This window comes from Somniosus microcephalus, chromosome 33 (genome assembly GCF_052327205.1).
Source record: "Somniosus microcephalus isolate GS21.2 chromosome 33, FLI_Smic_1.0, whole genome shotgun sequence".
In the NCBI taxonomy this organism is placed as follows: Eukaryota; Metazoa; Chordata; class Chondrichthyes; order Squaliformes; family Somniosidae; genus Somniosus; species Somniosus microcephalus.
Window position 1 is genome coordinate 15,339,529 of NC_141019.1, and position 16,910 is coordinate 15,356,438.

The 16,910-nt window shown below is 60.6% G+C and overlaps 1 protein-coding gene across 1 annotated transcript in view; it reads right to left on the minus strand.

The window, feature by feature from the left end:
* Window positions 1-16,367, minus strand: part of LOC147096975 (integrin alpha-5-like) — a 395,891-nt gene extending 379,524 nt beyond the window's left edge. Inside the window, 1 exon segment of the mRNA XM_085972686.1 lies at window positions 16,074-16,367. Coding sequence (XP_085828812.1) covers window positions 16,074-16,255 — 182 coding nt within the window. The 5' untranslated portion in view covers window positions 16,256-16,367.
* Between the last annotated feature and the right edge of the window lie 543 nt (window positions 16,368-16,910).

Sequence of the window (16,910 nt, forward strand, 5' to 3'; positions counted from 1 at the left end):
GCATCGTGTACAGTACGGGGGCATCGTGTACAGTACGGGGGCAGGACATCGTGTACAGTACAGGGGCGGGGCATCGTGTACAGTACGGGGCATCGTGTACAGTACAGGGGCAGGACATCGTGTACAGTATGGGGCGGGGCATCGTGTACAGTACGGGGGCGGGGCATCGTGTACAGTATGGGGCGGGGCATTGTGTACAGTATGGGGCGGGGCATCGTGTACAGTACGGGGGCAGGGCATCGTGTACAATATGGGGGCATCGTGTACAGTACGGGGCATCGTGTACAGTACGGGGCGGGGCATCGTATACAGTACGGGGGCAGGGCATCGTGTACAGTACGGGGGCATTGTGTACAGTACAGGGGCATCGTGTACAGTACGGGGGCATCATGTACAGTACAGGGGGCGGGGCATCGTGTACAGTACGGCGGCATCGTGTAGAGTGCGGGGGCATCGTGTACAGTACGGGGTGGGGCATTGTGTACAGTACGGGGCAGGGCATCGTGTACAGTGCGGGGGCATCGTGTACAGTACGGGGTGGGGCATCGTGTACAGTACGGGGCAGGGCATCGTGTACAGTACGGGGCAGGGCATCGTGTACAGTATGGGGGCATCATGTACAGTACGGGGCGGGGCATCGTGTACAGTACAGGGGCATCGTGTACAGTACGGGGGCAGGGCATTGTGTACAGTATGGGGCATCGTGTACAGTACGGGGGCATCGTGTACAGTACGGGGCATCATGTACAGTACGGGGCGGGGCATCATATACAGTACGGGGCATTGTGTACAGTACGGGGCATCGTGTACAGTACGGGGGCATCGTGTACAGTACGGGGCATCGTGTACAGTACGGGGGCATCGTGTAGCGTGCGGGGGCATCGTGTACAGTACGGGGCAGAGCATCATGTACAGTACGGAGCGGGGCATCGTGTACAGTACGGGGGCATCATGTACAGTACGGGGGCATCGTGTACAGTACGGGGTATCGTGTACATTACGGAGCGGGGCATTGTGTACAGTACGGGGGCATCGTGTACAGTACGGGACGGGGCATCGTGTACATTATGGGGTGGGGCATCGTGTACAGTACGGGGCAGGACATCGTGTACAGTACGGGGCGGGGCATCATGTACAGTACGGCGGCATCGTGTACAGTACGGGGGCAGGACATCGTGTACAGTACGGGGCGGGGCATCGTGTACAGTACGGGGGCATCGTGTACAGTACGGGGGCAGGACTTCGTGTACAGTACGGGGGCGGGGCATCGTGTACAGTACGGCGGCATCGTGTACAATCCGGGGGCGGGTCATCGTGTACAGTACAGGGGTGGGGCATCGTGTACAGTACGGGGCGGGGCATCATGTACAGTATGGGGCGGGGCATTGTGTACAGCACGGGGGCATCGTGTACAGTACGGGGCATCATGTACAGTACAGGGGCAGGACATCGTGTACAGTACGGCAGCATCGTGTACAATACGGGGGCAGGACATCATGTACAGTCCGGGCCGGGGCATCGTGTACAGTACGGCGGCATCGTGTACAATACGGGGGCGGGTCATCGTGTACAGTACAGGGGCGGGGCATCGTGTACAGTACGGGGCGGGGCATCGTGCACAGTATGGGGCGGGGCATTGTGTACAGTATGGAGCGGGGCATCGTGTACAGTACGGGGGCATCGTGTACAGTACGGGGGCATCGTGTACAGTACGGGGGTATCGTGTACATTACGGAGCAGGGCATCGTGTACAGTACGGCGGCATTGTGTACAGTATGGGGGCAGGACATCGTGTACAGTACGGGGCGGCGCATCGTGTACAGTACGGGGCATCGTGTACAGTACGGGGGCAGGACATCGTGTACAGTACGGGGGCGGGGCATCGTGTACAGTACGGCGACATCGTGTACAATACAGGGGCGGGTCATCGTGTACAGTACAGGGGCGGGGCATCGTGTACAGTACGGGGCGGGGCATCATGTACAGTATGGGGCGGGGCATTGTGTACAGTACAGGGGCATCGTGTACAGTACGGGGCATCGTGTACAGTACAGGGGCAGGACATCGTGTACAGTACGGGGCGGGGCATCGTGTACAGTACGGGGGTGGGGCATAGTGTACAGTATGGGGCGGGGCATTGTGTACAGTATGGGGCGGGGCATCGTGTACAGTACAGGGGCAGGGCATCGTGTACAATATGGGGCATCGTGTACAGTATGGGGCATCGTGTACAGTACGGGGCAGGGCATCGTGTACAGTACGGGGGCATTGTGTACAGTACAGGGGCATCGTGTACAGTACGGGGGCATCGTGTACAGTACAGGGGGCGGGGCATCGTGTACAGTACGGCGGCATCGTGTAGAGTGCGGGGGCATCGTGTACAGTACGGGGTGGGGCATTGTGTACAGTACGGGGCAGGGCATCGTGTACAGTGCGGGGGGCATCGTGTACAGTACGGGGTGGGGCATTGTGTACAGTACGGGCAGGGCATCATGTACAGTACGGGGCAGGGCATCGTGTACAGTATGGGGGCATCGTGTACAGTGCGGGGGCATCATGTACAGTACGGGGCGGGACATCGTGTACAGTACAGGGGCATCGTGTACAGTACGGGGGCAGGGCATCGTGTACAGTATGGGGCATCGTGTACAGTACGGGGCGTGGCATCATGTACAGTACGGGGCATCGTGTACAGTACAGGGCGGGGCATCATGTACAGTACGGGGGCATTGTGTACAGTACAGGGGCATCGTGTACAGTACGGGGGCATCGTGTACAGTACGGGGGCATCGTGTACAGTACGGGGGCAGGGCATCGTGTACAGTACGGCGGCATCGTGTAGCGTGCGGGGGCATCGTGTACAGTACGGGGCAGGGCATCGTGTACAGTACGGAGCGGGGCATCGTGTACAGTACGGGGGCATCGTGTACAGTATGGGGGCATCGTGTACAGTACGGGGGTATCGTGTACATTACGGAGCGGGGCATCGTGTACAGTACGGGGGCATCGTGTACAGTACGGGACGGGGCATCGTGTACATTATGGGGCGGGGCATCGTGTACAGTACGGGGCAGGGCATCGTGCACAGTACGGGGTGCGGCATCGTGTACAGTACGGAGCGGGGCATCGTGCACAGTACGGAGCGGGGCTTCATGTACAGTATGGGGCAGGGCATCGTGTAAAGTGCGGGGCGGTGCATCGTGTACAGTATGGGGCAGGGCATCGTGCACAGTACGGGGGCGGGGCATCGTGTACAGTACAGCGGGCATCGTGTACAGTACGGAGCGGGGTATCGTGTACAGTACGGAGCGGGGCATCGTGTACAGTATGGGGCAGGGCATCGTGCACAGTACGGGGCGGGGCATCGTGTACAGTACAGCGGGCATCGTGTACAGTACGGAGCGGGGCATCATGTACAGTACGGAGCGGGGCATCGTGTACAGTACGGGGCGGGGCATCGTGCACAGTACGGGGCGGGGCATCGTGTACAGTACGGGGGCGGGGCATCGTGTACAGTATGGGTCGGGGCATCGTGTACAGTACGGGGCGGGGCATCGTGTACAGTACGGGGCGGGGCATTGTGTACAGTACGGGGGCATCGTGTACAGTACGGAGCGGGGCATCGTGTACAGTACGGGGCGGGGCATCGTGTACAGTGCGGGCGGGGCATCGTGCACAGTACGGGGGCATTGTGTACAGTACGGGGCGGGGCATCGTGTACAGTACGGGGGCATTGTGTACAGTACGGGGCGGGGCATTGTGTACAGTACGGGGCAATGTTTACAGTACAGGGGCATCGTGTACGGTACAGGGGCATCGTGTACAGTATGGGGCGGGGCATTGTGTACAGTACGGGGGCATCGTTTACAGTACGGGGGCAGGGCATCGCGTACAGTACGGGGGCATCGCGTACAGTACGGGGGCATCGTGTACAGTATGGGGCAGGGCATCGTGTACAGTACGGGGGCATCGCGTACAGGGCGGCGCATCGTGTACAGTACGGGGCAATGTTTACAGTGCGGGGGCATCGCGTACAGTACGGGGCATCGTGTACAGTACGGGGCAGGGCATCGTGTACAGTACGGGGCGGGGCATCGTGTACAGTATGGCGGCATCGTGTACAGTACAGGGGTGGGGCATCGTGTACACTACGGGGCAGGACATCGTGTACAGTACGGGGGCATCGTGTACAGTACAGTGGTGGGGCTTCGTGTACAGTACGGGGCGGGGCATCATGTACAGTACGGGGGTGGGGCATCATGTGCAGTACGGGGTGGGGCATCGTGTACAGTACAGGGGGCATTGTGTACAGTACGGGGGACATCGTGTACAGTACGGGGCATCATGTAGAGTACGGGGGCATCGTGTACAGTACGGGGCATCATGTACAGTACGGGGCGGGGCATCGTTTACAGTACGTGGCATCGTGTACAGTATGGGGGCGGGGCATCGTGTACATTATGGGGCGGGGCATCATGTACAGTACGGGGGCATCGTGTACAGTACGGGGGCATCGTGTACAGTACGGGGCGGTGCATCGTGTACAGTACGGGGGCAGGGCATTATGTACAGTATGGGTCATCGTGTACAGTACGGGGCATCGAGTACAGTACGGGCGGGGCATCGTGTACAGTATGGGGGCATTGTGTACAGTACAGGGGCATCGTGTACAGTACGGGGGCATCGTGTACAGTACGAGGACTTCGTGTACAGTGCGGGGGGCATCGTGTACAGTATGGGGCGGGGCATCGTGTACAGTACGGGGGTGGGGCATAGTGTACAGTATGGGGCGGGGCATTGTGTACAGTATGGGGCGGGGCATCGTGTACAGTACAGGGGCAGGGCATCGTGTACAATATGGGGCATCGTGTACAGTATGGGGCATCGTGTACAGTACGGGGCAGGGCATCGTGTACAGTACGGGGGCATTGTGTACAGTACAGGGGCATCGTGTACAGTACGGGGGCATCGTGTACAGTACAGGGGGCGGGGCATCGTGTACAGTACGGCGGCATCGTGTAGAGTGCGGGGGCATCGTGTACAGTACGGGGTGGGGCATTGTGTACAGTACGGGGCAGGGCATCGTGTACAGTGCGGGGGGCATCGTGTACAGTACGGGGTGGGGCATTGTGTACAGTACGGGCAGGGCATCATGTACAGTACGGGGCAGGGCATCGTGTACAGTATGGGGGCATCGTGTACAGTGCGGGGGCATCATGTACAGTACGGGGGCGGGACATCGTGTACAGTACAGGGGCATCGTGTACAGTACGGGGGCAGGGCATCGTGTACAGTATGGGGCATCGTGTACAGTACGGGGCGTGGCATCATGTACAGTACGGGGCATCGTGTACAGTACAGGGCGGGGCACCATGTACAGTACGGGGGCATTGTGTACAGTACAGGGGCATCGTGTACAGTACGGGGGCATCGTGTACAGTACGGGGGCATCGTGTACAGTACGGGGGCAGGGCATCGTGTACAGTACGGCGGCATCGTGTAGCGTGCGGGGGCATCGTGTACAGTACGGGGCAGGGCATCGTGTACAGTACGGAGCGGGGCATCGTGTACAGTACGGGGGCATCGTGTACAGTATGGGGGCATCGTGTACAGTACGGGGGTATCGTGTACATTACGGAGCGGGGCATCGTGTACAGTACGGGGGCATCGTGTACAGTACGGGACGGGGCATCGTGTACATTATGGGGCGGGGCATCGTGTACAGTACGGGGCAGGGCATCGTGCACAGTACGGGGTGCGGCATCGTGTACAGTACGGAGCGGGGCATCGTGCACAGTACGGAGCGGGGCTTCATGTACAGTATGGGGCAGGGCATCGTGTAAAGTACGGGGCGGTGCATCGTGTTCAGTATGGGGCAGGGCATCGTGCACAGTACGGGGGCGGGGCATCGTGTACAGTACAGCGGGCATCGTGTACAGTACGGAGCGGGGTATCGTGTACAGTACGGAGCGGGGCATCGTGTACAGTATGGGGCAGGGCATCGTGCACAGTACGGGGGCGGGGCATCGTGTACAGTACAGCGGGCATCGTGTACAGTACGGAGCGGGGCATCATGTACAGTACGGAGCGGGGCATCGTGTACAGTACGGGGCGGGGCATCGTGCACAGTACGGGGCGGGGCATCGTGTACAGTACGGGGGCGGGGCATCGTGTACAGTATGGGTCGGGGCATCGTGTACAGTACGGGGCGGGGCATTGTGTACAGTACGGGGGCATCGTGTACAGTACGGAGCGGGGCATCGTGTACAGTACGGGGCGGGGCATCGTGTACAGTGCGGGCGGGGCATCGTGCACAGTACGGGGGCATTGTGTACAGTACGGGGCGGGGCATCGTGTACAGTACGGGGGCATTGTGTACAGTACGGGGCGGGGCATTGTGTACAGTACGGGGCAATGTTTACAGTACGGGGGCATCGTGTACGGTACAGGGGCATCGTGTATAGTATGGGGCGGGGCATTGTGTACAGTACGGGGGCATCGTTTACAGTACGGGGGCAGGGCATCGCGTACAGTACGGGGGCATCGCGTACAGTACGGGGGCATCGTGTACAGTATGGGGCAGGGCATCGTGTACAGTACGGGGGCATCGCGTACAGGGCGGCGCATCGTGTACAGTACGGGGCAATGTTTACAGTGCGGGGGCATCGCGTACAGTACGGGGCATCGTGTACAGTACGGGGCAGGGCATCGTGCACAGTACGGGGCGGGGCATCGTGTACAGTATGGCGGCATCGTGTACAGTACAGGGGTGGGGCATCGTGTACACTACGGGGCAGGACATCGTGTACAGTACGGGGGCATCGTGTACAGTACAGTGGTGGGGCATCATGTACAGTACGGGGGTGGGGCATCATGTGCAGTACGGGGTGGGGCATCGTGTACAGTACAGGGGGCATTGTGTACAGTACGGGGGACATCGTGTACAGTACGGGGCATCATGTAGAGTACGGGGGCATCGTGTACAGTACGGGGCATCATGTACAGTACGGGGCGGGGCATCGTTTACAGTACGTGGCATCGTGTACAGTATGGGGGCGGGGCATCGTGTACAGTATGGGGCGGGGCATCATGTACAGTACGGGGGCAGGGCATTATGTACAGTATGGGTCATCGTGTACAGTACGGGGCATCGAGTACAGTACGGGCAGGGCATCGTGTACAGTATGGGGGCATTGTGTACAGTACAGGGGCATCGTGTACAGTACGGGGGCATCGTGTACAGTACGGGGGCTTCGTGTACAGTGCGGGGGGCATCGTGTACAGTGCGGGGGGCATCGTGTACAGTATGGGGCGGGGCATCGTGTACAGTATGGGGTGGGGCATTGTGTACAGTGCGGGGGCATCGTGTACAGTACGGGGCGGGGCATCGTGTACAGTATGGGGTGGGGCATTGTGTACAGCATGGGGCGGGGCATCGTGTACAGTACGGGGGCAGGGCATCGTGTACAGTACGGGGGCATCGTGTACAGTACGGGGGCAGGGCATCGTGTACAGTACGGGGGCATTGTGTACAGTACAGGGGCATCGTGTACAGTACGGGGGCATCGTGTACAGTACGGCGGCGGGGCATCGTGTACAGTATGGCGGCATCGTGTACAGTGCGGGGGCATCGTGTACAGTGCGGGGTGGGGCATCGTGTAAAGTACGGGGCAGGGCATCGTGTACAGTACGGGGTGGGGCATCGTGTACTGTACTGGGGCGGGGCATCGTGTATAGTATGGGGCGGGGCATCGTGCACATTACGGGGCAGGGCATCGTGTACAGTACGGGGCGGGGCATCGTGTACAGTACGGAGTGGGGCATCGTGTACAGTACGGGGCGGGGCATTGTGTACAGTACGGGGCGGGGCATTGTGTACAGTACGGGGCGGGGCATCGTGTACAGTACGGGGGCATCGTGTACAGTAAGGGGCGGGGCATCGTGTACAGTACGGCGGCATCGTGTACAGTGCGGGGGCATCGTGTACAGTACGAGGTGGGACATCGTGTACAGTACGGGGGCATCGTGTACAGTACGAGGTGGGGCATCGTGTACAGTATGGGGCGGGGTATTGTGTACTGTACGAGGTGGGGCATCGTGTACAGTATGGGGCGGGGCATCGTGTACAGTCCGGGGCGAGGCATCGTGTACAGTACGGGGCGGGGCATCGTGTACAGTACGGGGCGGGGCATCGTGTACAGTGCGGGGGCATCGTGTACAGTACGGGGGCATCGTGTAGCGTGCGGGGGCATCGTGTACAGTATGGGGCGGGGCATCGTGTACAGTACGGGGTGGGGCATCGTGTACAGTACGGGGCAGGGCATCGTGTACAGTACAGGGGCATCGTGTACAGTACGGGGCAGGGCATCGTGTACAGTATGGAGCGGGGCATCGTGTACAATACGGGGGCGGGGCATCGTGTACAGTACGTGGGGCATCGTGTACTGTACTTGGGCGGGGCATCGTGTACAGTATGGGCGGGGCATCGTGTACAGTACGGGGCATCGTGTACAGTACAGGGGCGGAGCATCGTGTACAGTACGGCGGCATCGTGTACAGTGCGGGGGCATTGTGTACAGTACGGGGTGGGGCATCGTGTACAGTACGGGGGCATTGTGTACCGTACGGGGCATCGTGTACAGTACGGGGCGGGGCATCGTGTACAGTACGGCGGCATCGTGTACAGTGCGGGGGCACTGTGTACAGTACGGAGTGGGGCATCGTGTACAGTATGGGGCGGGGCATCGTGTACAGTATGGGGCGGGGCATCGTGTACAGTACGGGGCAGGGCATCGTGCACAGTACGGGGTGGGACATCATGTACAGTATGGGGCGGCGCATCGTGTACAGTACGGGGCAACGTTTACAGTACGGGGGCATCGTGTACAGTACAGGGCATCGTGTACAGTACAGGGCGGGGCATCGTGTACAGTACGGGGGCAGGGCATCATGTACAGTACGGGCGGCATCGTGTGCATTACGACGCACGGCACCGTGTACAGCATGGGGGCATCGTGTACAGTAGGTGGCATCGTTTACAGTACGGGCCAGGACATCGTGTACAGTACGGGGGCATCGTGTACAGTACGGGGCCATCGTGTACAGTAAGAGGGCGGGGCATCGTGTACGGGGCATCGTGTACAGTACAGGGCTGGGGCATCGTGTACAGTACGGGGCGGGGCATCGTGTACAGTATGGGGGTGGGGCATCGTGTGCAGTATGGGGCGGGGCATCGTGTACAGTACAGGGGGCATTGTGTACAGTACGGGGGACATCGTGTAGAGTACGGGGCATCGTGTAGAGTACAGGGGCATCGTGTACAGTACGGGGGCATCATGTACAGTACGGGGTGGGGCATCATTTACAGTACGGTGGCATCGTGTACAGTACGGGAGCGGGGCATCGTGTACAGTACGGGGGCGGGGCATCATGTACAGTATGGGGCGGGGCATTGTGTACAGTACGGGGGCATCGTGTACAGTACTGGGGCATCGTGTACAGTACAGGGGCAGGACATCGTGTACAGTATGGGGCGGGGCATTGTGTACAGTACGGGGCAGGGCATCGTGTACAGTACGGGGCAGGGCATCGTGTACAGTACGGGGGCATTGTGTACAGTACAGGGGCATCGTGTACAGTACGGGGGCATCGTGTACAGTACGGGGGCGGGGCATCGTGTACAGTACGTGAGGCATCGTGTACTGTACTGGGGCGGGGCATCGTGTACAGTATGGGCGGGGCATCGTGTACAGTACGGGGGCATCGTGTACAGTACGGGGGCGGAGCATCATGTACAGTACGGCGGCATCGTGTACAGTGCGGGGGCATTGTGTACAGTACGGGGTGGGGCATCGTGTACAGTGCGGGGGCATTGTGTACAGTGCGGGGTGGGGCATCATGTACAGTATGGGGCGGGGCACCGTGTACAGTACGGAGCAGGGCATCGTGTACAGTGCGGGGGCATCGTGTACAGTACGGGGGCATTGTGTACAGTACGGGGCATCGTGTACAGTACGGGGTGGGGCATCGTGTACAGTGCAGGGGCATCGTGTACAGTATGGGGTGGGGCATCATGTACAGTACGGGGGTGGGGCATCGTGTACAGTAGGGGGTGGGGCATCGTGTACAGTATGGGGCAGGGCATCGTGTACAGTACGGGGAGGGGCATCGTGTACAGTACGGAGCAGGGCATCGTGTACAGTACGGGGCAGGGCATCGTGTACACTACGGAGCGGGGCATCGTGTACAGTACGGGGCAGGGCATCATGTACAGTACGGAGCGGGGCATCGTGTACAGTACGGGGCAGGGCATCGTGTAAAGTACGGGGCGGGGCATCGTGTACAGTACGGGGCGGGGCATCGTGTACAGTATGGGGCGGGGCATTGTGTAAAATACGGGGGCGGGGCATCGTGTACAGTACGGGGCAGGGTATCATGTACAGTACGGAGCGGGGCATCGTGTACAGTACGGGGCAGGGCATCGTGTAAAGTATGGGGCGGGGCATTGTGTACAGTACGGGGCGGGGCATCGTGTAAAGTACGGGGCGGGGCATCATGTACAGTACTGGGGCGGGGCATCCTGTACAGTACTGGCGGGGCATCGTGTACAGTACGGGGGCATCATGTACAGTATGGGGCGAGGCATCGTGTACAGTATGGGGCATCGTGTACAGTACGGAGCGGGGCATCGTGTTCAGTACGGAGCGGGGCATCGTGTACAGTACTGGGCAGGGTATCGTGTACAGTACGGGGCATCGTGTACAGTACGGGGCAGGGTATCGTGTACAGTACGGTGGCATCGTGTACAGTACGGGGGCGAGGCATCGTGTACAGTATGGCGGCATCGTGTACAGTGCGGGGGCATTGTGTACAGTGCGGGGTGGGGCATCATGTACAGTATGGGGCGGGGCACCGTGTACAGTACAGAGCAGGGCATCGTGTACAGTGCGGGGGCATCGTGTACAGTACGGGGGCATTGTGTACAGTACGGGGCGGGGCATCGTGTACAGTACGGAGCAGGGCATCGTGTACAGTATGGGGCGGGGCATTGTGTACAGTGTGGGGCGGGGCATCGTGTACAGTACGGGGGCAGTGCATTGTGTATGGTACGGGGGCGGGGCATCGTGCACAGTACGGGGGCGGGGCATCGTGTACAGTACGGGGGCAGGGCATCGTGTACAGTACGGGGGCAGGGCATCGTGTACAGTATGGGGTGGGCATCGTGTACAGTACGGGGCGGGGCATCGTGTACAGTACAGGAGCATCGTGTACAGCACGGGGTGGGGCATCGTGTACAGTACGGGACGGAGCATCGTCTACTCTACTGGGGGTGGGGCATCGTGTACAGTACGGGGCGGGGCATCGTGTACAGTATGGGGGCGGGCATCGTGTACAGTACGGGGCAGGGCATCTTGTACAGTACGGGGCGGGGCATCGTGTACTGTACGGGGTGGGGCATCGTGTACTGTACGGGGGCGGGGCATTTGCTGCCCTGGGAATATATTAAATCAGTCCAAGTTCAGTCTAAGCAGATTTAAAAGTTGGCTCAAAATCCACACTCCAGTCCTCACTGTACAAACCCTGCCCCTGACCAGTGGAACACATTGAGACACTCGGCTGGGCTGAGCTGAACCGGTCACACTCACAGCCTCCCAGCTCGGGAGCCATAGCCATGCCTGTCGGTGGCCAAGCTGGACCTAGGAGGCTTCTCATCCGCTCGGGCTCCCAGCACGAGTGCCCCCATCCCAGCTCACCCCCCAATGATGCCCCAGCTCACCCCCCAATGATGCCCCAGCTCACCCCCAATGACACCCCAGCTCACCCCCCAATGATGCCCCAGCTCACCCCCCAATGATGCCCCAGCTCACCCCCCAATGATGCCCCAGCTCACCCCCCAATCATGCCCCAACTCAGCCCCCAATGATACGCCAGCTCACCCCCAATGATACTCCAGCTCACCCCCAATGATACGCCAGCTCACCCCCAATGATACTCCAGCTCACCCCCAATGATACTCCAGCTCACCCCCCAATGATGCCCCAGCTCACCCCCAATGATGCTCCAGCTCACCCCCCAATGATGCCCCAGCTCACCCCCAATGATGCCCCAGCGCACCCCCCAATGATACTCCAGCTCACCCCCAATGACACTCCAGCTCACCCCCCAATGATGCCCCAGCTCACCCCCCAATGATGCCCCAACTCAGCCCCCAATGATGCCCCAGCTCACCCCCCCAATGATGCCCCAGCTCACCCCCCAATGATGCCCCAGCTCACTCCCCAATGATACTCCAGCTCACCCCCCAATGATGCCCCAGCTCACCCCCCAATGATGCCCCAGCTCACCCCCCAATGATGCCCCAGCTCACCCCCCAATGATGCCCCAGCTCACCCCACAATGATGCCCCAGCTCACCCCCCAATGATGCCCCAGCTCACCCCCCAATGATGCCCCAGCTCACTCCCCAATGATGCCCCAGTTCACCCCCCAATGATGCCCCAGCTCACCCCCCAATGTTGCCCCAGCTCACCCCCAATGATGCCCCAGCTCACCCCCCAATGATGCCCCAGCTCACCCCCCAATGATGCCCCAGCTCACCCCCCAATGATGCCCCAGCTCACCCCCCAATGATGCCCCAGCTCACCCCCCAATGATGCCCCAGCTCACCCCCAATGATGCCCCAGCTCACCCCCCAATGATGCCCCAGCTCACCCCCCAATGATGCCCCAGCTCACCCGCAATGATGCCCCAGCTCACCCCCCAATGATGCCCCAGCTCACCCCCCAATGATGCTTCAGCTCACCCCCCAATGATGCCCCAGCTCACCCCCAATGATGCCCCAGCTCACCCCCCAATGATGCCCCAGCTCACCCCCCAATGATGCCCCAGCTCACCCCCCAATGATGCCCCAGCTCACCCCCCAATGATGCCCCAGCTCACCCCCCAATGATGCCCCAGCTCACCCCACAATGATGCCCCAGCTCACCCCCCAATCATGCCCCAACTCAGCCCCCAATGATACTCCAGCTCACCCCCAATGATGCCCCAGCTCACCCCCAATGATGCCCCAGCTCACCCCCAATGATGCCCCAGCTCACCCCCCAATGATGCCCCAGCTCAGCCCCAATGATGCCCCAGCTCACCCCCCAATGATGCCCCAGCTCACCCCCCAATGATGCCCCAGCTCAGCCCCAATGATGCCCCAGCTCACCCCCCAATGATGCCCCAGCTCACCCCCAATGATGACCCAGCTCACCCCCCAATGATGCCCCAGCGCACCCCCCAATGATACTCCAGCTCACCCCCCAGTGATACTCCAGCTCACCCCCAATGATACTCCAGCTCACCCCCAATGATACTCCAGCTCACCCCCAATGATGCCCCAGCTCACCCCCCAATGATGCTCCAGCTCACCCCCCAATGATGCCCCAGCTCACCCCCAATGATGCCCCAGCGCACCCCCCAATGATACTCCAGCTCACCCCCAATGATACTCCAGCTCACCCCCAATGATGCCCCAGCTCAGCCCCAATGATGCCCCAGCTCAACCCCCAATGATGCCCCAGCTCACCCCCCAATGATGCTCCAGCTCACCCCCCAATGATGCCCCAGCTCACCCCCAATGATGCCCCAGCGCACCCCCCAATGATACTCCAGCTCACCCCCCAATGATACTCCAGCTCACCCCCAATGATGCCCCAGCTCACCCCCCAATGATGCCCCAGCTCACCCCCCAATAATGCTCCAGCTCACCCCCAATGACACTCCAGCTCACCCCCCAATGATGCCCCAGCTCACCCCCCAATGATGCCCCAACTCAGCCCCCAATGATGCCCCAGCTCACCCCCCCAATGATGCCCCAGCTCACCCCCCAATGATGCCCCAGCTCACTCCCCAATGATACTCCAGCTCACCCCCCAATGATGCCCCAGCTCACCCCCCAATGATGCCCCAGCTCACCCCCCAATGATGCCCCAGCTCACCCCCCAATGATGCCCCAGCTCACCCCACAATGATGCCCCAGCTCACCCCCCAATGATGCCCCAGCTCACCCCCCAATGATGCCCCAGCTCACTCCCCAATGATGCCCCAGTTCACCCCCCAATGATGCCCCAGCTCACCCCCCAATGTTGCCCCAGCTCACCCCCAATGATGCCCCAGCTCACCCCCCAATGATGCCCCAGCTCACCCCCCAATGATGCCCCAGCTCACCCCCCAATGATGCCCCAGCTCACCCCCCAATGATGCCCCAGCTCACCCCCCAATGATGCCCCAGCTCACCCCCAATGATGCCCCAGCTCACCCCCCAATGATGCCCCAGCTCACCCCCCAATGATGCCCCAGCTCACCCCCAATGATGCCCCAGCTCACCCCCCAATGATGCCCCAGCTCACCCCCCAATGATGCTTCAGCTCACCCCCCAATGATGCCCCAGCTCACCCCCAATGATGCCCCAGCTCACCCCCCAATGATGCCCCAGCTCACCCCCCAATGATGCCCCAGCTCACCCCCCAATGATGCCCCAGCTCACCCCCCAATGATGCCCCAGCTCACCCCCCAATGATGCCCCAGCTCACCCCACAATGATGCCCCAGCTCACCCCCCAATGATGCCCCAGCTCACCCCCCAATGATGCCCCAGCTCACTCCCCAATGATGCCCCAGCTCACCCCCCAATGATGCCCCAGCTCACCCCCCAATGATGCCCCAGCTCACTCCCCAATGATGCCCCAGCTCACCCCCCAATGATGCCCCAGCTCACCCCCCAATGATGCCCCAGCTCACCCCCCAATGATGCCCCAGCTCACCCCCAATGATGCCCCAGCTCACCCCCCAATGATGCCCCAGCTCACCCCCCAATGATGCCCCAGCTCACCCCCCAATGATGCCCCAGCTCACCCCCAATGATGCCCCAGCTCACCCCCCAATGATGCCCCAGCTCACCCCCAATGATGCCCCTGCTCACCCCCAATGATGCCCCAGCTCACCCCCAATGATGCCCCAGCTCACCCCCAATGATGCCCCAGCTCACCCCCCAATGATGCCCCAGCTCACCCCCCAATGATGCCCCAGCTCACCCCACAATGATGCCCCAGCTCACCCCCCAATGATGCCCCAGCTCACCCCCCAATGATGCCCCAGCTCACCCCCCAATGATGCCCCAGCTCACCCCCCAATGATGCCCCAGCTCACCCCAATGATGCCCCAGCTCACCCCCCAATGATGCCCCAGCTCACTCCCCAATGATACTCCAGCTCACCCCCCAATGATGCCCCAGCTCACCCCCCAATGATGCCCCAGCTCACCTCACAATGATACTCCAGCTCACCCCCAATGATGCCCCAGCTCACCCCCCAATGATGCCCCAGCTCACCCCCCAATGATGCCCCAGCTCACCCCCCAATGATGCCCCAGCTCACCCCAATGATGCCCCACCTCACCCCACAATGATGCCCCAGCTCACCCCCCAATGATGCCCCAGCTCACCCCACAATGATGCCCCAGCTCACCCTCCAATGATGCCCCAGCTCACCCCCCAATGATGCCCCAGCTCACCCGCAATGATGCCCCAGCTCACCCCCCAATGATGCCCCAGCTCACCCGCAATGATGCCCCAGCTCACCCCCCAATGATGCCCTAGCTCACCCCCCAATGATGCCCCAGCTCACCCGCAATGATGCCCCAGCTCACCCCCAATGATGCCCCAGCTCACCCACTGCGGTGCCCCTTTCATTTGACCAGCTCACTGCCCAACCACAAGAAGTCTGTCCTCAAAATCCACGAACATGGCCAAAGGGCCACCGTTAGAAAGAGGAGACCCCGCGGCCCGCTCGCACACTTCCACTTCAAGCCCCGCAACTTCTGCTGATGTACTTTTCCCGGACAGAAAGCTGGGAGAATGTCTGTGAAATCCTCGGACATCAGAACAAGCACAACTCGCTTTCTCGGAGATCTGCCCCACTGCCAGAAGCGCCCTGCTCCAAACTTTGCAAAACTTTTTCGCTGTCTGAAAAGAAAGAAAAAGCTCCCCCAACCCCCGCCCCCAAACTCTTCAAAGTTCCAAAAAGCCACTCACGTATCTGGGTCGGGGTTGTAAAACTCCACCGAGAAGCCGAAGTAGCTCTCCTGGGGTCCGCTGTAGACGGTGGGGCTGAGCGAGTCCAGGTTAAATCCCAGTGACCGAGTAGACAGCACAAATCCCAGGCACCAGCCGAGAAAGCTGCCCCAACTCTGGCCAACTGCAGCCGCCCGGCTCATGGCTGCTCTCTCGGTGCCTGGTGAAGCTCTCGGTGCTGTCTGCTCGCCAAACACAGGCACACTCAGAGGAACAAGCAGCGAACACCCCAGCCCCTGAAAGCTCAGCTGAGAGAGGGTGTTCCCGAAACATGAGATCATTTGGGAGAGGAGGGGTTTGACGAACAGATTGGAACAAGTTGGAGTTTTGGCTCTCAGTTTAAAGCCAAATAAGATCGGCATGTATGGTCCCTCTCAAATAGAAGCTCAAGGTCCGTGGCTGAAACCTCTCTGGTGTGTTCGCTCCCCATCTCCCCGAGAGGTGCCGCCGCCCTCCAGCACCTTACCCGAGTGACTGGTCATATATCGTGAGCGAAGGCAGGCTAATCGACCATGGGGTTATCAGCAACAAACTCTGATCCTGCCTTCAGTCATCATCTATACACACAGACCCACACACAGACCCGCACACAGACCCGCACACAGACCCACACACAGACCCACACACAGACCCGCACACACAGACCCACACACACAGACCCACACACAGACACACGCACAGACCCATGCACAGACCCACACACAGACCCACACACACAGACACACACACACAGACCCACACACAGACCCACACACAGACCCACGCACAGACCCCCACACACAGACACACACACAGACC